The sequence below is a fragment of the Micropterus salmoides genome, unplaced genomic scaffold (assembly GCF_014851395.1).
Source record: "Micropterus salmoides isolate LMB-PRFRI ecotype aquatic unplaced genomic scaffold, ASM1485139v1 Ms_hic_scaffold_8, whole genome shotgun sequence".
Lineage (NCBI taxonomy): Eukaryota > Metazoa > Chordata > Actinopteri > Centrarchiformes > Centrarchidae > Micropterus > Micropterus salmoides.
This window is the reverse complement of record NW_024044570.1, coordinates 24,314,845-24,340,441: the sequence shown is the minus strand read 5'-3', so window position 1 is coordinate 24,340,441 and position 25,597 is coordinate 24,314,845. Positions and strand designations below refer to the sequence as shown.

At 40.9% G+C, this 25,597-nt stretch overlaps 1 protein-coding gene across 1 annotated transcript; it reads left to right on the top strand.

Moving 5' to 3' along the window:
- The first annotated feature begins 59 nt into the window (after positions 1–59).
- Positions 60–25,052, top strand: pamr1 (peptidase domain containing associated with muscle regeneration 1). Its single transcript, XM_038705813.1, has 14 exons — positions 60–270; positions 6,891–7,067; positions 8,124–8,249; positions 9,241–9,355; positions 13,581–13,798; positions 14,572–14,679; positions 16,965–17,135; positions 17,288–17,479; positions 17,672–18,553; positions 18,644–18,820; positions 19,981–20,047; positions 20,255–20,484; positions 22,069–22,427; positions 22,504–25,052. Exons 1-14 carry the CDS (start codon positions 117–119, stop codon positions 23,083–23,085), a joined length of 3,558 nt encoding a protein of 1,185 aa, XP_038561741.1. The 5' UTR covers positions 60–116; the 3' UTR covers positions 23,086–25,052.
- The last annotated feature ends 545 nt before the right edge of the window (positions 25,053–25,597 follow it).

Here is a 25,597-nt window from a genome sequence, read left to right as displayed (position 1 = left end):
TGAGAGAGACAGAGAGAGAGAGGGAGAAATGGAGGGAGGGGGAGGGAAGGACAGAAGGGCCGAGGGAAGGTGATGTCAGCTGAGTTCAGAAAGTAAACAGAGTTCCAGACTGCAGCATGCTGTCTGCGAGACGGGGACTACAGCTGGGGCAAACCCAGCAGGGCACCCACACAATCCCCTGGACCAACACCTTTATCTCTGGTAGGGAGGGCTGGTTCCTCCTCATCTCCCTCTTCATCTTCTTACCCCAAGGGACGGCCAGGCCATATGGTAAGACATGGGCAAAGACTCACTGCTCTTCTTTCTTTCACTCTCCATGTCTATGTTTGGCTCTTGGTTTATGTTCTTTGTTCTCAAAAAGCCGGCATCAGTGCTCTCTCCATCCCTTCTTCCCTTTCTATCCTTAAAGAGCACACCGGCGCACAGAAAGGCTTGTAAAAGGAGACCCACAGAGAGACAGTAATGTAAAATGCAGCTTTTTTTTTTTTTTTTTTTTACAGAAGCAGCAAAGAAAAACAGCACTGACAAGTTTGTGCAATCTTCTTTACAACTCCTGCTCTGAAATACAGAGTGGGGGATTGTCCTGTATGGGTTGTTTACTGTCCCATTAAGAAGGGCTCTGTGATGTTCATTCACCTTCTACTTGCTGCAGTGGTTCTTTGAGTGAAATAAAAGTAAGATTGTTTTTCTGCTCTTAAATAAAAGAAGCAACAGTTGGATGTGGCCCCACATTCCTTAAGGTACAGTGAGGCGGTTGGAGTCCTAATAGGGCTGTTGAAACTTGGCACTCATACCCCTTTTTGTGTAAGAGCTTCTTCTTTAAATGCTAAAGTTATGGCTGAGTTCTCCCTGAGATTGAGATCGTCTGTGCCTCTTTACCCTGGCTGACCAATTGAACTGCTGCAGGAAGACATGAGTCACGTTTGAGTCAATCACGCTGGCTGTGGTAATGTGTATACCATACACCGTCTCCAAGGCTCCTAACTAAACCTCTGCCCTCTGTTTGATTCCCCTTTGCACGGTTATGACGCAGTAAAATAATACCTTAAATTAGTAATGTTGGTAAATGTGGCAAAAGGCTGGGCAGAGCACAGCTGTGTGATTAAGAGAGTTCCCTCTGGCAGATTTACCTACTCATGTTGTTGTCAGCTGAGTCATTGTCAACATGGGATGTTTCATAATCGTGTATTATCAGCTGATGATAGATGTTTTCTATTGAGTAACCTAAAATAGTTTCTTTTCTTCTTTTTTTTAAGCAGAGCAGATGTGTTTACATGCAAATCCTGACTTTGTGGACATGTCTGTTTATGTGTGTGCCTGTGTTAATCTGAATTTGTGCATGTTTTTGTGTCCCTATCTGAGGTATTTTTGAATGTATGGCTTCTTGTTCAGGATCCTCCACCCACCTGAATCCTGTGATGCCCTTATAGTGTGTTTAACTAAAGTCCACAGGGAAGCTGTCAGGGCTACTGGGTACTGTGCTGTAGGAAACAAACACAGAGGCTAGCATACATAAAATAATAGTACATTGGAGAACGAAATCTTGGCACAGAATGTTGTTACAAGAAGAAAAACATGGCCTCTGATTGAACATTTAGAAAAATAGTGTGTCATATCAGATTCAAGAGTTCACTCCAAGTTGAGGAGCTAAATGCTGAAAACAAATGTGGACGTCTCAGACTCATGTTTGACCTACATAATGCTCTGTGTGTGTGTATACATACCATTTCATCAAAGTGGATAATAGAGTGATACTGTATTTCATTGGATTTGTGGTTTTCCTAGCAGCGTTTATTTAAAGCAATCTACAGGATGACCATTGGGATCAGCGCTTGGGATTGGCTACATTCAGATATGCCATGCCCGCAGAGCTCCCTTGGGAGTTTCCTTGTTCCATGGTAGCAAAATCACTCCAACCTCAAAATACCAGACAGCTGCTGTGGGCAGTAGACAAAAGGAAGTATACACTCGCACATACATGCACAGCATGTGCACTCACAGCTGCTGTAAAAATTTATTTATTCTTTTGTGGATATTTAATGTAACCTGTCGTTCTATTGACAGGGAACATTTTCCAACATGAATTTTCACTTAATTATGGCAGGCAACAAGTATGACTTAATGATGTTATGGCAAGGATTATGCAAAGCAGTATGTTCAGCAGTACTGTCTGCATTGCTAGATGACACTAGGGGTAAGTGAGAAAAAGGTGAACTTGACAGTACCTGGTTTAAATGCCACAGAAAGCAGTGTGCCCATCTTCATTTCTGATAATATTTGGATATCAAATTAGATCTGTATTATATGTTATCCAAGACTCTGGAGGCAGTGCTTGGCTGTAAGTGAACTAGGGCAAAAGTAGATGCTGATGCACTATTGCCGCAAATAAAAAGGCAGAGGCTGACCTTGGGTTTTATTCTAGCTGAGTACAGAAGAAAATGGTATCATAGTTTTGCAGCTGATGCTGGCGTATGAGTCACTTCTAAGGTCAAATTCAGCACCTGCAGCACATTTCGAATGCAGTGTATCCATTTATCAATAGTGCTGGTTTTCCAGGGCTTGTGTCCAACAGTTGTGTGTTTAATATTTGCACATAATACATTTTTAAGAAAAATGATTTAAACTGAACAATAACGTGAAAATGTTATAGATTGTTGTTGGCAGAAGTCTGAGTTTACTGAGGTCAGCCGCAAAGTCACAGGACTCATGAATTTCTGCGACCACTTCTCTGCCCCCGGTAATACTGATGTCAGCTTCTGGATCCACATCAGAGGTGTGCAGCTGAGACATGCCGGCTAACAACCTGGGCCTGTAGAGCTTCTCATTGGGTGGGACTGCTTTGTGACTCACAGAGGTCTCCACCAGGCGACGGGGAGTCTGTTATGATGCCTGTGTTACTGCTGTTTTCATTTCTATCGCTTATTGACGTGCATATTGAGGAGTACATTTAGGAGCTCAACATCTGGAATGGAGAAAAAAAAGCAGACACCACTTACATAAGACCAGAACCAAACAACCCCCACAAAAATCTGCCGCTTAGCTGCAGGACTGCTGTGTAGTGTATTTCTGTGGCTTGGGGCCAGAGTCTTCTCCTAAACACACGCACAAATACAAAACCAAACACACACACAACACTTGTCATGTGTGCACTTGGGGAAATATGTAGGCATTGTTACAAATACCAAAACACATATATATCAGACAGGTTAGATGGAAAGGGTGTGAGACAACCACAAGGCACAATAAGGAAGCAAATGTTGTTAGCAGATGAATTTCTTCCTAGTTACAGTACCTCTCTGACAACTGTCAACACTCCCACTTTGTGATTAAATACACTTAACCAGGGACACACAGCACAACCACAGTCTTGAGTTAAATAACAGGTCTGGGGAACAGAACCCATTGAGATTGCACAATATCTTTTCCCAGCGTTTGTTAACTTAAATACAGCAATGTGTCCTAAAGAAATTATATAGCTTTTGGCTTAAAGCTTAAAGCTCAAACACTGAAGGCCAACTCATGCACGTTCTAATACTTGCACAAACGCTTGTAATCTTACTCCCCTTACATATGCACTTGCACACCTGTTCAGATCTTCCTAAACAGCTATAAAAGCCCACATGGAAAAGTAACTGTCCAGTCTGTAGTTACCTGCAGGTGTTGGCCTGAAAACCTCCTCTCAGATGTGTTTTACAAGGCAGTAAGCTTATCGCTGCAATTATTAAATTCAAATCACCGGGGCGCAAGCCAAAGCAAAGTTATGGAAAAATGATGTTCAGTGTTGTAAATCAGTAAACATTTATTAAGGAGAGGGGAAAACCGTCCAGCAAAATAAAGATGCATTCCAGCATGAGTCCAGCACTGGGGGAGAAACCTCGGAGTCACGCTTGAGAAGAAAACACAACAGCCTTATCAACAAGAGCTGGAGGTCAGCAAACTGAATCTGTTCACAGTGAATAAACACTGAAAACGCTGCTGCCTGTGTTTATTTATCTCAAGGATGAGCTTTAACAAAACAGCTTTTGGGAAACTAATCCTATCATAAATTCATGGTCTTTCATGCGACTGACTTTGTCTGAAGTGAGACAGAAGATGGCATTTCCACCCCTACTTAAACAAGTGAAGATCTATATTCTACTGTAAATCAGTGGCGTCTCTTTGAGTGTACTGAGGGCAGTTACAAGCACAGGATGTCATTTCTCCATCTAAGGACAAGATATACAGCAGTGATCCGAGTAATGACATTTCCAGGCCAGCTCATAAAGTATTTTGACCTTTCATGTTTATGTCCTATAAATCAGGTTTCACAGTCTCTCCGGCCAATGTCCTTTAAAAACCTCAGTGAGGAAGTTGAAAAACTGTCCCATAAGGAGAGGAGATGGTGTCAACACCTCTCAGTCCCCAGGTGGCAGGAATCGCACCTTTTAAACACGGTTTTCATCCAGCATTGCTATGCTACAGCTAATGGTAGTGATTTATAGGCTTAATAGATAAATGGGCCTGGTACACAGTCGACAGTGGCTTTAGTCCATTCTCTCTTGTTTGACAATACCCAGCCCCAGGCTTATGTAAGTTGGGTCATACTGCAATCATAACACATGACCCAATAGTTGTATGAAATGCAACTACATTTTAATGTATGTGAGTGAAACCAGACCAGTGTTTGGATGGACTCCTGGTGTGCCAACACAGGAATAAAATCTGACTACTGTAATTAAGGAATCAACCTCTTGAATACATTTGGTGATTTGGGGAGTACTCCTTCATATGTAAAACAAAAAAACAAAAAAACAAACAAACAAAAAAAAATATATTATATATTATATATATATATAAATTGTGGCTCCAAAGGGAGCTGCAGGAAATCTGATAAGTTGCCTCAAGTGATGTCACTTGAGTTAAGAGTTAAGTTAGCTTACCAGACCTCTGTAGGCCACTCCTCATCTGTGCTTGATGGTCAAGGCTACATTAGCCACTACTCACATAATGCACCTGATTCTCAGACCGGTTCACTGGCGGTCAAGTTTTGTTGTGGGTAGTGTGTGTGCCAGGTTTTGACCAGGAAGAAGAATTTGTGGAACATTAAAGACAATATCTCTGGTAAGTAATAAGCAAGACTGTGGTAAAAGAGGTTTTTACTTGCAGTGCCATTGTCATAGTGCATATTTGTGCATGACTCACAGTATGGTGCATAATCCCACTGAGTGTCTTGTTCTTGTCTCAACAGACAGCTCTCTAAACACGCAGGCCATGCTCATGCCATGGATGTTTGTGGTTCTCACACTTGGTCGAAAGAAATCCACAAAAATGACAATCTGATCCGAAATTATAAGCTTCTCTGTTTTTGTCTCATGGAGGCAGGCCGAGCTAAACAAAAGAAGACAATGCAAGAATGTCAGCTTTGATTACTGATTAAAACAAATCTTAGGGGATGTAAGTTTACTTTCGTATTTACCACAAGAAACCATTACTGGCAGCAAGTATGACAACATGGGCATTGTGTAAGGGGCTGGCGTGTACAGGCGCCATAGTCCAAAAACAAGTGACATTAAATAGTCAGAATAGAGATCTATCACACACCAAAAATGGACTGACCTCATTGTCACTGGCTTGCAGAACATGCTTTAAGGATAATACACAAATCAACCTGAGCCCATGTTATCAAAACAATAAATGGCCCCTAGGAACAGGAAGCATAAAAACAACAGCATCAGCTTTATGAAGCACAAACTCTGTCTTAATAAACCTGCACTAAAGTTAACCTAGCAGCATTGCACAAGCAACGTTCTGTTCTGTGATTAATGTTGGTGTGTATGTCATACCTCACTGTGTCTTCTAGGAGAAATAGCTGAGGAGAAGGCCAGATTGTAGCTGGACTGAGATACAATTTATGATCATTAATGTGGAAGGGCAGCAGGGAGCATTCCAAGACATCTGTGCTTCTCCTCTCAAGTTGACCGTCTGCAAACAACCACTAAGAGATTAATCACTTGAGGTTGTTGCTTTTGTTTGCCAGTGCATTTGTGTGTCCGTTTCTTAGATTCTTGATTTCACAGAACTCATATAAAACACAGACCTGGTTTGCTACTACAGCTTCCCAAATAAAAACATTGTGCAGGTGTGTCAGTGTTGTTTTAGGTGGGAAGGTATTAGGAAGAATAAATGCCGGGAATCTGGGGCTGAGGGCTTAGAAGTTATTATGATTGCCGGGCTTGCTGCACAAAACACTGCACCGACACTGTGCCAAGTTTAAAGTGCAGCTTCTGTTAGTTCTCCGTCCACGTCTGCCACAAGAGAATTTCCACTTGTCTGTTTCAGCTTTTAAATCCACTGTTACATAATCATAACCACTGAGGCTCAAAGGTCCTTGAATCACTGGTTTCCAATTCAATTAAACATTGCATTTACTGGGTAAAAACCTTACAAATGTTAGTGTTTACAGTGAGGATCACAAAGCACTTTCTGATTAATGATTTGATTGTGTTTTCCATGACAGTGACTTTACCATTGTGGCATGTTGTCTGATGTAATATATTATGAGAACACACAAAGGAGGTAAATTACTGGGAGACTTGCGGTCCCCTAAAGAGGAGCTTGCAACCACATGGCATTAGCAATACCCAGAGAGACAGTGCAGAGCAGCAGCTCAGATTAAAACCCAACTCACCAGAATCCTTTCACTGCTGCTCAGGTTGCTGCTGACCATAACCTATGCCTGCTCTCATTTTCCTACAAGGCCAATCATTATGCGTTTGTCATATTTTCTCCATGTTTGATTCATCTTCCCCTTTATTTCTGAACACGTATAAAATGATGGTTTCATAATTACATGTTTCCTGAGTGCTTGTTTGAGTGATTGAGTGAGTTGCTCACGCTGATGTCTTGTTTAGATTACAGGTATTTGTACAACCACTGCCCGGGTCCTGAGTGGAACGTAATGTGCAGAGGCTGCTGCGAGTATGATGTGATTCGCTGTAAATGCCCCCTACAAGGGACTCCGGTGGGCTACGCGGTCCCCTGCTGCCGCAACGCCATCAATGAGTGTGACCCCTGCATAATCCACCCAGGTAGAACCTCTGCAAATTATATTTGAACGAGTGCTTCAATTAGATCAGATGCTGCAAACTTTATTACATTCAAAAGAGTAAAAAAGTTGGCAGAACTGAGCGTTCCCTTTTTAAAGTATACCTGTTGATTCTAGTCAGCCCATAAATCTCCATCTTTAAAACTAGTCTATCTGCAGTGTAGTCTGTGCAAGACCAAGTGTTGTCTATCAAGTGCAAAGATGTTTCATTGTAGCATTACAAACAGTATGACAGAATGCCCGAAAATATCTTCAGTATTTGTGTCTGATCTAATTTGTTTCCAGGCCAACTTCACATTGCCTCCATCGCTTGACTTACTGGCAGAATACAAGAGTGAATGATAACACCTAAAACTTTGATTTGTGAATGAAATAACATGAACTGAATGTTTATACTTTGAGATGAGTGCATCATTGTCTGTGAAAGAAGTTCCTGTGTGTATTTAAGTACATAAGAACATAATCACATGGGGGCGTCCACATACATGTGCTGCAGCTCATACATCGTAAGCCTTGCTTTCTTTGTGTTAGTTTCCTACATGCTAACTGCCTATAGAAGCATGTCACGTTTTCTTCACAGCTTGAATATACTCATGATTTCCTTTACGGGGGAAAAAACAGCTTACCAGAATTTAATGGAGAGCTGTACATCATAAATCCCCATGTGTACATCTCAAGCCCATTTGTTGTTAAAATCATACCTGTACTCCGGTCAGATGTTGATCTTCCCCCCATGGACGGGGCAGTCTCTAAAGTGAAAATCCATCCATCTAGGACGCTATTTCAAGGGGGTTCTCCACATTTCTATTTCAGGAAGCAGCAATATTTTTGTACATCATGTTGTAATGACAGATGAGCTAAATGACTTTAACAGAGCTTATTTTAAGGAAACATGGCTGTGATCTTCTGATGGTGGGTGACACAGATCAAGCTGTTTGGGAAAAGTGTACCCAGTTCTGACAAAAAAGAACAACTTTTGAAAGACTTCAGCCTGACTCTTGCGTTACTGTCATTTTGTTTCTGGCTCTCTTTCTTTCAGGTTGCAGTATATTTGAGAACTGTAAGCGCTGTAACAATGGCACATGGGGGCCCAGGGATGACTTCTTCATTAGTGGCAAATACTGTGCCGAGTGTCGGCCTGGCTGGTCAGGCGGAGACTGCATGAGTAAGTCTCTTTGTTCTCCCAATTAGTGGATCCTACATGGCTTTACTTTAAATGATTTTTTCTACAAGAGAAATGTTTACCATGTACTATATATACATTCCTTCCATGCTGATTTACCTTCATCTGGGACAACTATGCCAGTTTGGAAGACTGCCATATGCCTAGGAGGTTTTCCATGAGGAGCTGAATGACAAGTCAGAGTCAACAATCAGGAATCCCATAAACCTATTTAATAAGTAACATTTGGACTCTGACTGTAGCTTTCTCTATATGCAAATATGCTGCCAAGGGGCACTACAAGCATACATTTAATTAAAAGCAGACCCTGGTAAGGCTGCTGAAAGCTTGTGTTGCCGCTATGCATGTTGTGTTTGTGCTTCTTTATTTAGGTGAGCACAACATAGGGCCTTTACAGTGGCTTAGGAAACTCAATTATAATTGCTTTTGGTTTGAACCATAAACTATATATAAAGATGGACGTGTCTCGACTTCCTCCCAATGTACAAAAATGAAACCAAAATATCCCGGATACAGGCGCTGCCATCTTGCGCTGGTGACATCATTTGGAGCCAGAGTCTGAGCAGGATGTTGGAGGTTAAGGTTAAAATAAAGGGCTGTCGAAGAAGAAGAAGATGTTTCGTCCCTCATCCAAGAGACTGCCCTTGATTTAACCTTCCTTGGATAGTCTGAGCAGTAGTGATCGGGGGGTGGAGTCGCGGTATTGAGGTCCCGTCCATACACCCGGTCAACTCAGTCGTGGGCAGGGCTCAGCTGTTAATCATGACGTGAACCCCCCCTTTTGGCTTCACTTTTGCAGAGCTGTCATGTTGTCCATCTTTATATATAGTTTGTGGTTTGAGTGGTAACCACAGTAGCTGAATGTTGACCATCAAAATAACACCCTAATAATGAAGTTGTAATTTAAATTTAAATAGCATCCCAGTTTCTGCACAGCTTTCCAAAATGGAATTCTTTTCCATGTGTTTTTCAGAGTGTGGGGGAGTGATCCGTAAACGGCAAGGCCACTTGGTACTGGAGAGTTACCCCAACAATGCTCGGTGTGAGTGGACCATACAGGTGGACCGTGCTTTTACCATAGAGCTCAGGTCAGACAATAAGCATTGTGCTTCTATAGCAGTTCACTGGTCCTCAGAGCAAATTTTGGAGGTAATCAGTTAAATCAGGAAGGTTAGTGATAATATTCTTGAAAATGGTTTATTTTGCTTATCACAGAATGGTAAACGGTAAAATCACTAACTAAACTAACGCAAATTTAGGCGGAGGTTTTATCGCTGGACTACTGCAGTGTTCACACACAACGTGATAATGCGAATATACACAACAAACATTCTGCTTTAATTGCAATATCAAAATGATGTCTAAATGACTACAACAGGATGCCGATTTGTTAAACATATGAATTCTTGCTTTGTCAGGTCTGTCAGCAAGACAGCAGAACAACAACTTTTAAAATGTTTGTTTTCTGAATGGAGTTTGGATCGATCAGGCCTGTGCTATGGAAACTTGTTCACAATAAAGTACAACGATAGCTGTAATCAAGTAATAGACACATATTTTATGAACTTACCAGGTAGTTCAACTTCCTTGCTTACTTTCCTCCAAGTGATGTCAAGTTTTGTCAGGTTTTTATATAAATATGAATTAGTAGTCCCCCAGAGCTCTGGATGCCCACTGACGCAACAGTGGAACCAGAAACACACGGTGGCTCGCTGTTGAGAAGCGCAAGTGAAGATCAACGTTTTAACTCTGAGCTCCTTCTGCCACCAACCGCCCAGTTCTAGCAGCAGTATTCGGTCCGACTATGGGTGTGTATTTGTCCAAAAGCTCCAGCGCTGCCTCCAGTGCTAGTTAAATGCTAACTTTAGTATGCTAACATGCTCACAGTGATAATGCTAACATGCTCACAGTGATAAGCTAACATGCTCACAGTGATAATGCTAACAAGCTGATGTTTAGATATAATGTTTACCATGTTCACAATCATAGTTTAGCATGCTAATATTAGCACTAAACAACAAAGTACATCTGTGAAGATTCTCAGGCATCCAGGTCATAGTTATCCAAGGAAGGTAAAATCAAGGGCAACTAACTGGACTTGGTTTAAGATACTTGAAGACGTTTCGCCTCTCATCCAAGGGGCTTCTTCAGCTATGACTAACTGGTTGGGAATCCCAGACATTTACCTCTGTGAGGTTGTTATCAAGGTGATGGACACTGCTTGTTTCGTTAGTGCTCCTGGCTGTTGTAATGACAGTCGTTGTGACCAAGTGCCCTTGATTTTAACCTTCCTTGGAATACAGCTGAGGTATTTCATCATTAGACACATCTTAAATGGGGATCTCAAATGACTGTACAAAATGTCATGGCAATCCAAAAGTTATTGAGAAATTTCATTCTGGACCAAAGTGGTGAACCAACCGACCGTTAATCCAACATTTGCATTCCACACAATATTCAAAATGTCTTTTCAGAAACAGTGCCCTAGTTATCCTGAATAACCCACAGACCGCTGTCAACAGTTTTCACTGGAACTACGTTCAACTGAAGAATCCATATCTGTTAGTCTGTTAGGTTACACAGACAACAAGTGAACAAATAAGTTAATAAACACATAATGACCACAGCTTACAAATAAACATGTTGGAAACGGAAGAAAATTTTGTGTCTCAAAGTCAAAATCACCACAGTTTTTGACTGACATTAAAGCATTCGTTTTGGGGATCTTTATTGTCCATCTGTAATATCTATTACGGTTGGCCTGCTTAAGACAAATTTCCACTCAGTTCAGATTTTTCTGCAAGATGTAGTATGTCATGGACGGATGGCAAGTTTACAGCAAAGTTTGGAAACCACAACACTCCATTTTTTTTTCAGGAAAGTTATTACTTTTCAGTCCTGTGATAACTTTCTATTTCTGTAATTTTCTCCATTACGCATACAGAATTTTACAGGCAAGCATTTGAGCAGAGTTTTAGCAGAACAAAGCTCCATACAGTTAGATTCAGGCTGAGTGTGCAGTGCATAAGGTAGTGGTTTGTTGCGTGCATAAAAGACTTTTAATTAGTATTTCTTCTGCTACATATAAAGCTTTGCATTAAACTTAACAACCGTGAACTATGACATGCATAGATTGCTAGGCGGCAACAAACAAACATATACATAATATAGTGATGTCTAATATTTACATGTCATATTCTTAAATCGTTTGTGACATAAATCCAATAAAACCCCTAAATGAAAAATAGCTGCAATGCTCAGAGATAGACTAATGGGAAGTTATGTTTGTGCCTGAGTGACTGTGGAATTACTGACAGGGTTTTTTATTTAACTCACATCACAAGCAAAGTATTCATGAATTACAACTTGCACGTATTGTTGGGAGCTGCTGCAGGCTAACATTTAGCATCACTGCCCATCTCATTAGTCTAAGCTTCCCTGACCCAAGGGTCTGTGATAAAGGGTAAAATTAGAGGATTTGGGAGCATGCCAGTGTCTTGTATAAAGTTCATCAGTCCTTCATGTCCATTCCAATTTAAGGCAAGGAGATTACGTCTGAAATCAGAGAGAAGGGAAGAGGAGACTCTTTTGTGTTGTTCCTAATCCAGCTGGCAGTCCTCTCAATGTCACACTCGGACTGCGACTGAACCAAACAGCTCATGAATTGAAAGTGTATGTAAATTTCTTCTAACAGTTATTATACTCACTTCATTTCACAGTGAAACAGACCACTGCAGCTACAGCCACTCTCTCTGGATGTCATGGGTGTTTTAAAACACACTTAGAACACGTTTTGGAAACTTTAACACAAATAACTTTTTTTCATAACAGTAATCATGTCGTGCTACTTGTTTTGGTAATAATGTTGCACAATCAACATGCTTCTTCAGCATTCGTGGATATATTTTATAGACTTTTAACAGCCACTGATCTGAAATAATGAGATGTTTATTTAGACTGGGATGGGTAATGCTGTGTATCAGCAGTACTTACTGCCAGTTACATAAATTAAATGGCAATTATTTGTGCACTTAAACTGTTAGATAGGCACATAATGAGTGTTAACGACAAATGATCTATTAAATATAGGGATTTAAAAAATTCTCAAGATGTTTTAAAGCCTGCCAAAGCCACACAGCCAAAGATAGGCATCTGTTTTTGGTTTCATAATGTGCTAATTATTTTATCGTTGTTGCCAAGTCTGAATGACAGTCGTCAACGAACCAAGCACCCTTGATTTTAACCTTCCTTGGAATACAGCTGAGTTATTTCATCATTAGACACATCTCAAATGACTGTACAAAATGTCATGGCAATCTAAACGTGATGAACCAACCGACCGTTAATCCAACATTTGCATTCCACATTAAAATATTCAACACCAAAATGTCTTTTCAGAAACAGTGCCCTAGTTATCCTGAATAACCCACAGACCGCTGTCAACAGTTTTCACTGGAACTACGTTCAACTGAAGAATCCATATCTGTTAGTCTGTTAGGTTACACAGACAACAAGTGAACAAATAAGTTAATAAACACATAATGACCACAGCTTACAAATAAACATGTTGGAAACAGAAGAAAATTTTGTGTCTCAAAGTCAAAATCACCACAGTTTTTGACTGACATTAAAGCATTCGTTTTGGGGATCTTTATTGTCCATCTGTAATAGCTATTACGGTTGGCCTGCTTAAGACAAATTTCCACTCAGTTCAGATTTTTGTCGTTATCGTTGTTGCCAAGTGTCAATAATGATTGTGCTTTATCTCAAATATATCATCTCACTTTAGTGATATTGGTTCAAAGTTGCTCCATACAATAATAATATGGTCTTACTTGCCTATACCTGTCTTAGTCATGATCTCAAGTTACTTATTTCCTTAAAAACTGCTCCAAACACCTTTACTCCCACTAATCTCAAAAAACAAAACAACAAAAAAAAACATGAATCTAAATCTTAACTGTAGTGGCACCTGGTTTAAAATGAGACACATTTCGCACACCATTAGAAGCAGTAGGCCATGTCATAGTGGGGCAAATCACCTTCAGCAGTCGTTAATGTATTTAGTAGCTATCATTAGTGGTCATTACTTGTATGCTGGCTGAAGATTTTAAAGCGTCAGTACCATGATGCCAGCTTGCAGTGCCACTGCCAGGGAACACAGGTGCTCTCGTAATCCAGGAAAACACAAACCCGAACAGTTACACCAATAAGTTCACATTTTATTTTTAAAAATGTACTTAAAATTGTCTTAACACTACACTAAAAACACTAAGTTTTTCAGACACTTACTGCTTTATGTTTTTCCCCCAGGTTCATGATGCTGAGTCTGGAGTTTCACCACTCTTGTCGTTATGACTACGTGGAGGTCCGAGATGGTGACAGCATCGACTCGCGCGTTATCGCTCGAGTCTGTGGGAACCACAGACCTGCACCAGTTCAGAGCTCTGGCAACAGTCTGCACGTACTCTTTGTGTCTGATGGTTACAAGAATTTTGATGGATTCTTTGCCACTTTCCAGGAGAGTTCAGGCAGGTTGAATACCAGTGTAATTTAACAACAGCAAAAAAACCCTACTACTGTTATTTATATTTATTTGCTACTAATAGTTTACTTGTATACTTTCGAGGATCACTGGTGACATGATGAATTCCCCTCCCCAAATCCTAAGCTCTAACCATGACCATATCTTAGGGTCAATTTTAACCTTAAACCCCAAACCAAATCCTAATCCAATAACAGCCCAAGAGTGTGTCCTTGCTATGGAGACAATAAATAAAATGTAATTTGTCATACTCAATGAACAAAAAGGCTCTTTTGAGTCATGGGCCACAACAAATACGAACAAGAAAGAAGTTTCCAAGGAACTCCACACTCCAGTCTGTAATAAAAAGCCTTCAACAGTGCATGACTGACACCGACAGGTTTCTGCAAGAGCCTTTGTCAGAGTGTTGAGCCTGCTAACAGCCCGTTGAGAAAGTGAGGACCGTCCAGAAGGTTTTACTTTCCAGCAATGTGCTCATTCTCAAGGTTTAAAACTAACGACACACACATGTGTAAGTTACCAGTGGCTAAGCCAGATCTAGTAAAAGTTAACAGAGGCTTTCTGTGTAGCTTACACACATTTAGAAATTGAATGTGAAAATGACATTTTAATAGTGCCAACTTTTGACATGAATCCCTTGATGTATCTTGGCGTGGACAGCCATTTTGACATACAGATTGCATTACTATACTGCTAATACATTTATAAAACAAAACATTTCTTCCTGTGCCCTAATATCACTCACTTGTATGTTTACAGCTTGCAGCTCCTCTCCTTGCCTGCATGATGGGACTTGTATCCTGGACAGTTCTTACACTTACCACTGTGCCTGTCTGGCTGGCTACACAGGCAAGAGATGTGAGAATGGTGAGTCTGCTACATAAAAGAAGCTTATTATGCTTGAAAAATGCTAATATTTTAGTTTTTTTTGGGAGGGGGGGGGGGAGAAAAAATGCCTTCAGGTTCTAATCACATTGAAGAATAAACCAGTCTTTATGGCATTCTGTAGGCATGACTTGAATGTTCCATCTCTTGCGTCTTACTGTATTGACTCTTCTCAGAATTATTTTAGCAATTTTCCTCTGAAATCAGGCACACCTAGTTACAACAAACTTATCGAACATTGACCCCTTCCTGAAAGCCTTTTTGATTGTTGTTATTGTTGCCGCCAAGAGTCAGGCAGTGATTCACTATCACAAGGGAGAAGTCTGTGGTTTGGACTGCGTTCAGGCCAGCTGCCTTCCCCGTCTCTGCAGTCCCATCTATGGTTTTGGTTTTGGTTTTCAAGACTTATAAAGTTTCAACAGATGGGCTGTGAATCCAAATGACCATCTAACAAATATGTTTGTGTTTAATTGAGCAGTATTTGAAGCAACTGATGCAGGAACTCATTCTGCAACTGAAATTAAAAGGGAAAAATGCTCTAACCAAATACACGGAGAAAGAAGCACACTGGCAGAGCTCCACTTCGTCATGTGGGGTACAGCCTCAATTAGGGTGTGGTTGGCCTACAGGGGCTTTTATTTATGGGTGTCTGAACCCTAACTTGTGTTTTTATATCCAACACACCTCCCTAAAGAACCTGAAAAAACAGACTTCCTGAACTTTTTTTTTCTCGTGGTGTCATTCTCAGAGCTAAATTCGAGTCTATAAAACGAATGGCGAAACAATTCTACTTCTATAACACGAGCCAGCTTTTCCATTGGAGGAGGCAACAGGCAGGCGTTTCATTCCACACAGTGTGCATTCATTTGCATTCCCATGAGGATCCTCAGCTGTTAATTTTAATGGAAGAGAGCTGGAATAACGGTAATGTCTGACATTTTGTAGAGGGAATGTAGTCTACATTTCTGCCCTGGAGTCAGATGGAAAACTGAACCTGACTTCAGCTGTATTTTAAGCCTCCAATAATCAACCTGTCATCTGTTGTGAGCCTGAGCTAAAACTCATTCTGTATGAGAGAATCTTGACACATTATTGTAGAAACTTAAGATAATAATAATAATAATTTATTTCCCCTTTTCTTTTCTCTCTCTGGCACACTCTGTTTTGGAGTGCAGTGTTAAACAAAAGGAATGAAGATTTATTTACAGTATGTGATGTTATGCCTAATCTGTTAGCATTCCACCCCAATAACTCCGACTCATGTCATTTTTGTCTGTGGACAAAATTTGACATGGAAGATGAATCATTCAAGCGCAATACAACAACGGGCCTTAGGGTGCTTAAAACTTTTTTTGTTTAAAAACAAAGTTAAAGGAGGTCAACTGCAGTTTACTTTTCCACTTGTAGCTGGCTAACAGCATTTTCCATCCCCTAAGGGACGGAATTGGAAATGCCGTAAGGCAAAAACGCCCTGATTATTGGGAGAGTTCCTTGGTTTGGGACTATAAAACCACAGACAGCGCATTTCATGGTTCTGACCCAACAACACAGAAAAACTCTCACAGAGAGTGCTGTAATGGTATGATAACCATAGTGTTAACATGTGTGTTTGGGTTTTATGAACTCAGATGTGGGTGGTGCAGTCCTACCACAACATGTGTGCACATTTGCAGTTTGCCTTGAATACAGAAATAGATACTATACTCAGCAAGAAACAGCACATCACAAAATACAAAAAGAATAACACAATAATTTCCCCCATCAATGACATGGATATTATTTTACCATAGTTTGGCATATAACAGAGTTAAACAGTATTCCACCACCACAATTCCAATCTCAACTACGCCACTTCATAAAATCCACTTTTACAACACTGTGGAAAATGGAAGAGTTTGACTAAAGATCTTTTATTGCAACTATTTCTTCTGCATTTACAAAGTCTTGCTGTGAACTGTTCACACTTTACTATGGTGGGTAAAATGATTCATTAATGAGCCTCTGAGGTAGCGGGCTATGCCTTTAAAGCTCTCGACATTTTTAAATTGAGAATAATGAGTCTGAGAGCTCAGATTTTGGTTATTGGGCTACCTGTCTGAACTACAAATGCCAGAAGGCAATGAACCCACTGATGGTCTATTTGTGTGGTCTTCTACAGCAGGAAGGTGCCAAGTGTTTCCAATTTTGATGATCATTCAGATAAGAAACTGGCACATAAGACAACACATTTTCATGAATAAAATGCGCATGCTTATATTTTCACTCAGTGGTGGGATGCCGCAGGCCTCCAGTGCCCACCCATGGATCCACAGAGGGTTTGTTTCATCACTCGGGGGCACACATTACTTTCCACTGTGACTCTGGCTTTGAGCTGCGGGGGTTTCGTACTGCCATCTGCCTGAGTGATGGCACCTGGAGTGCGCCTGTCCCAGAGTGTGGTAAGATAACTGTTTTTTGTTTGCCAAATAATTACATTTTGCGATCTGTGAAAGTCATATGTGTGTCATTTGCTTGTCTCTGGATGCCACACATGGTGAAGATTGTGGAAAAAGGGTGATTCTAAAAGCCTGATTTTATTTCTTGTCTCCAGTTCCAGTGGAGCAAGTATGTACTCTACCACCCAAGCCAACACATGGGGACCACTTCTTGGTTTATGGACCAAACGATGTCCTCATTGCTCTACAGTACCTGTGCTACCAACCCTATGAACTCAGTGGGAGCTCCCAGAGAACCTGCCTCCCTAACAACACCTGGAGTGGGACTCCTCCTGTTTGCACCCAAGGTCAGACAAAGTGTCTTAAATAATGGGGATTAGAGATAGGGTGGATGAGTCAGTGCAAATAGTGCAGAAAACATACAGTTCATTTTACTATATTTTTATAAGGATAATGGGCTTTAATGGATCAGGAAAATGAGTCTGTGCCTAGAGCCATTCAGCATGACGAGCCAATTTTGATTTGTTCTTTATTCACAGTGAACAACACTCTCACTGAAGCAGAAAAAGACAAAGACATGGCAAAAGAGACAGAAATAGATACACACATTGACAAAAACATCAGGAAAACTAAAGAGAAAGGTCTAGAGAGCCCAACTGGAGAAAAAGAACGTGTCGGAGGGAAAGACATAAACACTGGACACAAGAATACAACTGCAGTCGAGAGAGAAGATAAATATAATGGTACCATTCCAGAGAAAACTGTGGTTGAGGGTAGGAATGAAGGAGAGCTAGAGGAAAGAAATACTGGGTCAGAAAAACCCACTGGAGGCAGTAAAGATAAAGTAGATAGTACAGCCCCAGACAACAGCCTGAATACAGTTGAAAAGGGAGTACCTGGAGTAGGAAAGCCACCTGAGAAAAAAGAAGGCACCCCAGACACAAACATGGAAACAGGAAAGACAGATATCACAGAAATAGTTGTGATAAAAGACAAAGGGCAGGAAGAGAAGGAAAGAAAAGATCAGCAAGTGAATGGAAAAAAGGATCCGGACAAAGTCGGCCCTAATGACACCAAGCTGAGGACGGTTATAGCTGAGGGTGAAAACACAGTGGAGATATTTGAACTGGAAATGACAAAGAACAACACAGTTATATATGATTCAAAGGACACAAAGAAAGAAAATAATACCATAGGTTCCACAGAGCCAGGGAGGAAACTCATCCCCACCAGAGTCAACATTACACAGTACACCATGTACAGAGCAGGAGGTGAGGAAAGTGGGAAACTAAACGAAAAGCCAACATTTAAAGAGGACAAGACAGAGAAGGATTCTGCTGAGAAAACAAAGGAGGAGCTGGAGCGGGAGAGAGAGGAGAAAGAAAAAGAAAAGGAGAAAGAAGTCAACCAAAGCTTCACCGGTAAGAGATTTATTGAGAAGAATATAAATGAATATTATCCTATTCTCTTTGGCCCTTCACCCTCACCTACTGTCTGTTCCCCTTCTGCAGAGAAAAGCTGCCCACCTCTCCCACGCTTCTACCATGGCTACCACCAGCTGGTGCCTGGGGTGGAGCCTGAAACAGTGGATTTCTTCTGTAACCACTCTTATGCTCTCAGTGGTGATGCCCAACGGACCTGCCAGCCAAATGGTACCTGGAGTGGGAAACCACCCATTTGTGTCAGAGGTACCGTCATCTGTTTGGTCACTGTTTTTTTGTTTTTTTATTTAAGTAACTTTGGTTGTTTGTGGGAGGTATACATTTCTGTAGGCATGTACATAGGCTGCAGCATTTTTTCTGAGGGTCACTGCATTGATAATTGATGATTAGGTACACCATCTAAAGGGTTTTCAAGTACAGACAATACTTCAGACTCAATGTTTAATTGGACAATGAGTAAGTAATTAATAAAGGGTGTAAGGGGGTTTCTCACTTTATATCAAGCCATCAGACTTGTAGATAAAAAAGGCCAGTAAGTAAAAGGCAATATAATGCTAAACAAATGTTAACCTTAAATGCTATGGGATAAATGATTCTTGCAGTACAATAATCCATCAAGTCTGGAGTTGTAAATGTTAATTAGTTCTTAACGGCTTTTGGTCTGGCTGCTCTTCAGCTGTTTGCCAAAAGGTAAGTGATCAAAATATCCACTGGCTAAAGTTTCATGATGAATTAAAAAGCTAGGAATAAAAGCCAAAGCAACTTACGCTCTTAAGGGAAACACAGAAGCCAAGATTTTTTTAATTTCAACCTAGGTAGTTGGTGCAACGTTTTAGGAAATACTCTTTTTCTCTTTGTTGCTGAGAGTTGGATGAGAAGATTGATGTCACTCTCATGCTTGTCTGTTAAATATAAAAACTACAGCCAGCATCCGATTAGCTTGTATGTAACTTAAAACGGCAAAACAGCTAAGGTAGTCTGGCTCTGTTCAGAGGTAACAAAATCCACCTGCACCTCTAAATCTTTGAAGCACAAGTTCTGTTTTTTACACTTCTACGGATTAAACAAACAAGATATAACAAGTTGTGAGCTTCAGAGGTGCTGCTAGCTGTTTCCCCCTGTTTCCAGTCTTTATGCTGGGCTAAGCTAACTAGCTCATGTTTAAAGTACAGATATGTACAGACATTCACAAATATCAAACTTTTCCTTTAACCATTATTAAAGCCATTGCTTATAACTTCTTAAACCTTCACAAAGTATGCCATATTAGACAGTGTTACTGTTAAAGACATGGCACTTTTAGTTCACAATACCCTACAGTCCACTAACGGTGTCACATTAGCTCCATTCAAATCACAGCTCCAACCTTTATGTGTGTGTGTTCATGTATGCGTGTCTATTTGCAGCATGTCGGGAGCCTAAAGTATCAGAGCTGGTTATACAAAGAGTGCTTCCACCTCAGACACCATCCAGGTATGTTTACGAATGCATTATGTTATTTAACAAGCATTTAACATAAAATACTTGACATCCATAAGTATGCTGTAGTCTATATTATTATGCTATTTAGTGACTGAAGGATTAAAGCAATAAGTCTCATGTCATACAGCACATTTTTCTGCACTCACATTTAAAAGCATTGTGTGTCTACACACCCTTGGCCTGTTCTTTTCCCCTCAGAAAGACACCTGTGCACAAGCTCTACTCCTCTGGGCTGGGACGACAACTCCAGTCTGCCGGCCCCACTAAAGCCCCCCCGGTGCTTTCCCAGTTGCCAAAGGGTTTCCACCACCTTTACACACATATAGAGTATGAATGTGCCTCTCCGTTCTACCAACACTCTGGCAGTTCTCGTCGCACTTGCTTAAAGACTGGGAAATGGAGCGGGCGTCATGTGTCCTGTTCACCAGGTGGGGGCAGCAGAGGACCACTAGTTGTCTAATCACTGGAAATAACCAGGCACTGCCACAGAACAAACACACTGACAAACATTTTGATACAGTGATTTACACCCACATAGCAACAAGAAAACTATACGACAATATTAAGCAAGTCACTATGGGCGGCAGACCTTTCTAAAAATATTATCTCTGCACTTTATTTGCTGACACTGAGCAATATGTTGTCAGATTTGCCACCCATCTTCAGCGATCCTGCCAGCTATAGTCCTCTCATTAGTACTCAGTGAAAGTTCCCTAAGCTTCTAAAATGAAAAGCCAATAGCTGTCATTTACAGCTGAGCTAAAAGAGATAGATGCAGTGACAAATAGTAATAAACAAGGCTCTTTCTGGGCTGTAATAAAATGAACAACCTACTTACCCAACAGTCACCTTTTTTTTCATCATCAGCAACAACAACATCTTGTGTGTTGTTTCTCAGATGACCCAACACTTTTATCACAAAGGCTCTTACATATCATATTAATGTTTGGCAAGGTCTTAGTACCTTGCACAACATAATAGTGCAACAAATGCTGGACATCCTTGTTGTGGAACCCTAGATAGACCGGTTGAGTTTAGTTTGAAGTCTGATAAGCCCACAAAGCAGCCGACTGTGGTGGATCTGGTGTGGATGTGGTTTCAGCGCTCTTGCTGATTTCATTCAGTTTGGTCATCCTCGTTCAGCATATACAGGAGATAGGGGAGCTTTGTTGCAGTGTTGTTCCATTCACACTGTAAATTCCCATTAATGTAATAATGTTGCTAAGGACAATTCTGATTCACAATACCAAAAGGTGGTTGCCCTGATTTCTTCCACACAGAGTTGTCCACTTGGAACCTTTCTCCTCCAGACTATATCGCTTTAAAATAGGTCTTAATTTTCAACGTTATGTTAGACATATGATTATCGTCTTTGCACAGAGTGAAAGGAAGTTACACTGGGCCAGCCACAAAACTGACAGTTCTTCATAGACAGCCTGCCTCAATACCAACATGGATATGTGTTGGGTCTGTGTGGTGTTTTCACCTTTAATTAAAGAGGTCTGCACATCTATGACATTGTCAACAAACATTGGAGTTAGATTAATTTTTGGATCTTGATACTGTGGAACAAAGTAGCAAAAGCCGCTCAGAAGTCTAAGAATGTATTATGCTTGCCCCATCATTTATTTATTATTTAATTTTTATTTATTGCTTGGTTGATGACAATGGGAAAAAGAATTTGTTTGAATCCCCCGTAATGCATTTTTCAGAGGGTTGTTAAAGCGGATATCCATCTACATTAATGGACAATGGAGAGGGGCTCTCACATTTCACTGTGTGGCTTTTAAGTATTTTATATGTTGCTCCATCCATGCCCCTGCATTTTGGCAAATAATCTTTTAAACAGCAAGCTAATGTGCACATTTATGATAAAATCTCTCAGAAGGGAAAGACAGTTCAAAGGTAGCCTCACAGCGTGAAGTGTTGACACAGTCTCAATGTTAGTCTAATTTTTTCCTGTCTTACTTTTCCCTCTCTGTTCTCCCATCCTCTCACCTCCTCTTTGGCAGTGTGTGGGAAGCATCCAACCTTCGACCCAGAGAGGCCGGCAGAGGCTCATTGGCCTTGGTTGGCTGCCATCTACCGCCGCTCCACCAATGGAGCTGACACCAAGGTGACAAAGGCAGACAGCCAGACAGTGTCCCTGAAGGAGGCCATTGGAACAGGAACTGGCAACCATGATCAGGCTTCTGACTGGCAGCTGGTGTGCAGTGGGGCTCTGGTGAACCAAAGGAGTGTGGTGGTTGCAGCCCACTGTGTGACAGAGCTGGGGAAGGTGTATCCTCTAGATGCAGCCAAGATTAAGGTGGTAGTAGGGAAGCACTACCGTGATGACCACAGGGAAAGTAAAGGTCTTCAACACCTTAGGGTAAGCTATAGTAGATCTTGTTTTGTAATGATTTTTAACCAGACTTGCACATTAAGTCCATCTCTTTCTCTTTTAGGTGGCCTCCATTGTTGTTCATCCAAATTACGACCCCCATGTTCTTGACTCTGACATGGCTGTGGTCAAGTTACTGGACAAGGCAAGGATCGGGGAGAAGGTCCTGCCCCTCTGCCTCTCAGACAGCCAGGGAGAAGAGGTGACCTCTGGGCAAGCACTTGTGACAGGCTGGTCTCCACTGCCTGATTCAAATTTAGGTCCTGGTGAGAAGGCAAGGGTTGGGCTCGTTCACCTTGCTGATGTAGTCCCATGTGAGCAACAGTATGCTCGTAATGGCCTGCCAGTCAGCGTCACTGATAATATGCTCTGTGCCAGCCAAAAGCCTGACTATGGGTCCTCTAACATATGTCCCTCTGACACTGGGGGAATCCTTGTCCTCCCTGCCCTCTCTCAGAGCCAAGCCAGTGACAACCAGAAGCCCTCTCTCAGCTTCACACAGGTGCAGGGGGAGAGAAAAGGGCTGTGGAGACTGCTGGGACTGGTGAGCTTTGGCTATGAGCAAGGAGAGTGTGATCCTGACCTGTACACAGTCTACACACATGTACCCAACTTCAAAGACTGGATAGAGAACAATATAAAATAAAAATCCTATTGTCTTATTCAATTTGTTCTCCCTCTGCTTCTAAAATATTTAAATGCCCTCATATTTTACAGTCCTCTCCCTTTTCAGTCTGTTCATCCTCTCCTGTCTTTTTTTTCTTGGTCTAATGCACAAGGGCATTTTTTTACTCAATGCAGAAGCACTGGAAACACTGGACAACACAGTGCTCTAACTGAAGGGGGTGCTAACACATCAGATGTGCTGGGCATCAAAACTTCACTGTTCAGGTCCATCAACCTGAGGTTACAGACTTGAAACGACAGAAAACCTTTTCAGGCCTCTGGCTGATGATGGTTTGTATTGTACTCATTGGTATGTAAATATGTTGTAATGTACTGTATTATTCTATCAATCCATATGACTCAAGAGATGTACATATTGTATTGAAAGACAGAAAAAAATCATGTTTTTAATTAAAGAAAATGTGGGTGTGATAAAGCTTTTAAGAATATGATTGTTTTTTTCCATCATAGTGTAAAACTCAGTATTAAGAAACAAATATATTCTTCTGACTAAGCACAGAATTAAATCTTTACATTGAGACGGCATGAAAAGAAACACCTCATATTTGCTTACGCAGTGAAGCAAATTAATCCAGGTCAGAGCGGCACCATTTTCACAACCGTAAACGGAGCACATTATTCACAGATCAATTCCCTCTTCTGTGCTCAAATTAAATCAATTACTTCCATTCTGACCTTCCTCCATTATTCAGAAGTGAGTTTACATATATAGAGGAGCTGAAGCTTATATCGACCCCCGAACGGGGGCAATAATGAATACACTACTACTCTGTTCGGGAGCGTCAATAGAGGAGCTGGGCTCTGTTACAAGCTGCTTTACATGAGTCCATCAAGGTTAAAACATTTCAGTACTACAAACCATAACAATGAGACAGGTAAAAGCAAGCAACTAGAAATACAAAGGTGAAATAAAATAAAACTATAAAAATGCAATAAAAACAACATGAAATAAAATTAAATCTTCTACACATTTAACAAATAAAAATTGAGACAATATTAATATATGGCAGGGTTTTTTAAAAAGAGAAGTATTTTAAAAGATGTTACTGAATCTCCAAGCCGGTGACTGGGAGAGAGGTGAGGAACTCTGACCATGAAAGCCTGGTCACTTCTGAGGAACCCTGCCTGAGCATCTGAGGCTGCGATCATAGGGCATAAAATAAAAAAACAGAAATAATACTAGAAGCCAGCCTGTGAAGTGCTTTAACTTTGATGAGTAAAATCTTAATGCTGCAACACTGACACATCACCTCATAAAGCTGTTTCGGTGAACATGTTATCAAACCCTTACCTATCCACTACTTACACATCCAGCCAACAAGGACTTATCATTCATTTAGAGTTGTGACAAATGTAAGTCTAATAATCACTCTCTTTTTAGGTCCGTTTAGTCTCCACCTGTCCACCTGTTTTTCCCTGTGTTTTTTTGGTATTTGATCTATATGTCCATTTATTTTGTGTCCTTGTGCCTGTCTGTTTGGATAAACTGTCTGTCTTTTCCGTCCTTGTTTCTGTATTTCTGTTAGTTTAGTCCATGTCTCTGCATCTAGTTTTGTTTTAGTCTGATATTGTCTGTGCCATTCCTGATTAACCTCTCTTTCTCATCTGTGTATCTCCCCCTCTGCCCATGTGTGTGTGTGTGTGTGTGTAGGTGTGTGTGCATTCTCCCTGTCCTGATTACCTGATGTGTGTTTCCTGGTTGTGCTCCGCCCTGTTTGTTTGCTCTTGTTTAAACAATTGTCAGTTCTGTCCAGTTCATGCCACGTTATTATCATTTGTTGAGTGACCTGTACCCATGTGTGTTCAACTGTGGATTGTTGGAGTTTTCTGCCCATTGTGGATTCTTGTGTTGCATTGCATGAACTCAGCCTTGTTTAGACTTGAACCTTCATCTGTGAGTTTTGTTAAATAAACAAACTAAATTCAGCTCTTTGGTGTTGTGCGTTTCGGTTAGGGGTCTGTCTCTCAACGAATCTTGACACCACCAACTCTTGAGAGAAATATCTGGCTCTTTTGGTGCTACATGCTCCACTTGTTTTACTAGCTGCTAGTTGCAAATTGGCATTTGGCACTAGGCAGGTAGTGTACAGCGTGACACTGATAGCAGCTTCCTGCTATGGCTGGAAATGAGGTTGATGAAAGTGGAGTTGCAAGATCTGGCCAATGACCCCTTTCACACTACATAACACTGTTAATAAAATAAATTTAATGGAAATTAAAAAAAAGAAACTTTTGAGAAATTTTTTTGACATACTCCTTAGTTGGAGGACAAGGTCACACATTTTGTTACTTTTTTTGCCTCAAGTGATATTCTTCATTCTCCATTCTTGCCCAGCCAGCTGGTCTATGACACAGCTGCAGTCTTTTGAAAAAAAGGGATCCCATAACACCTATCTTGGCTACATTTCACTCTCATAAATTTTCCAGTCAATTAAAAAATATTTTACAGCAGTACTTGGACTGGGCCCACA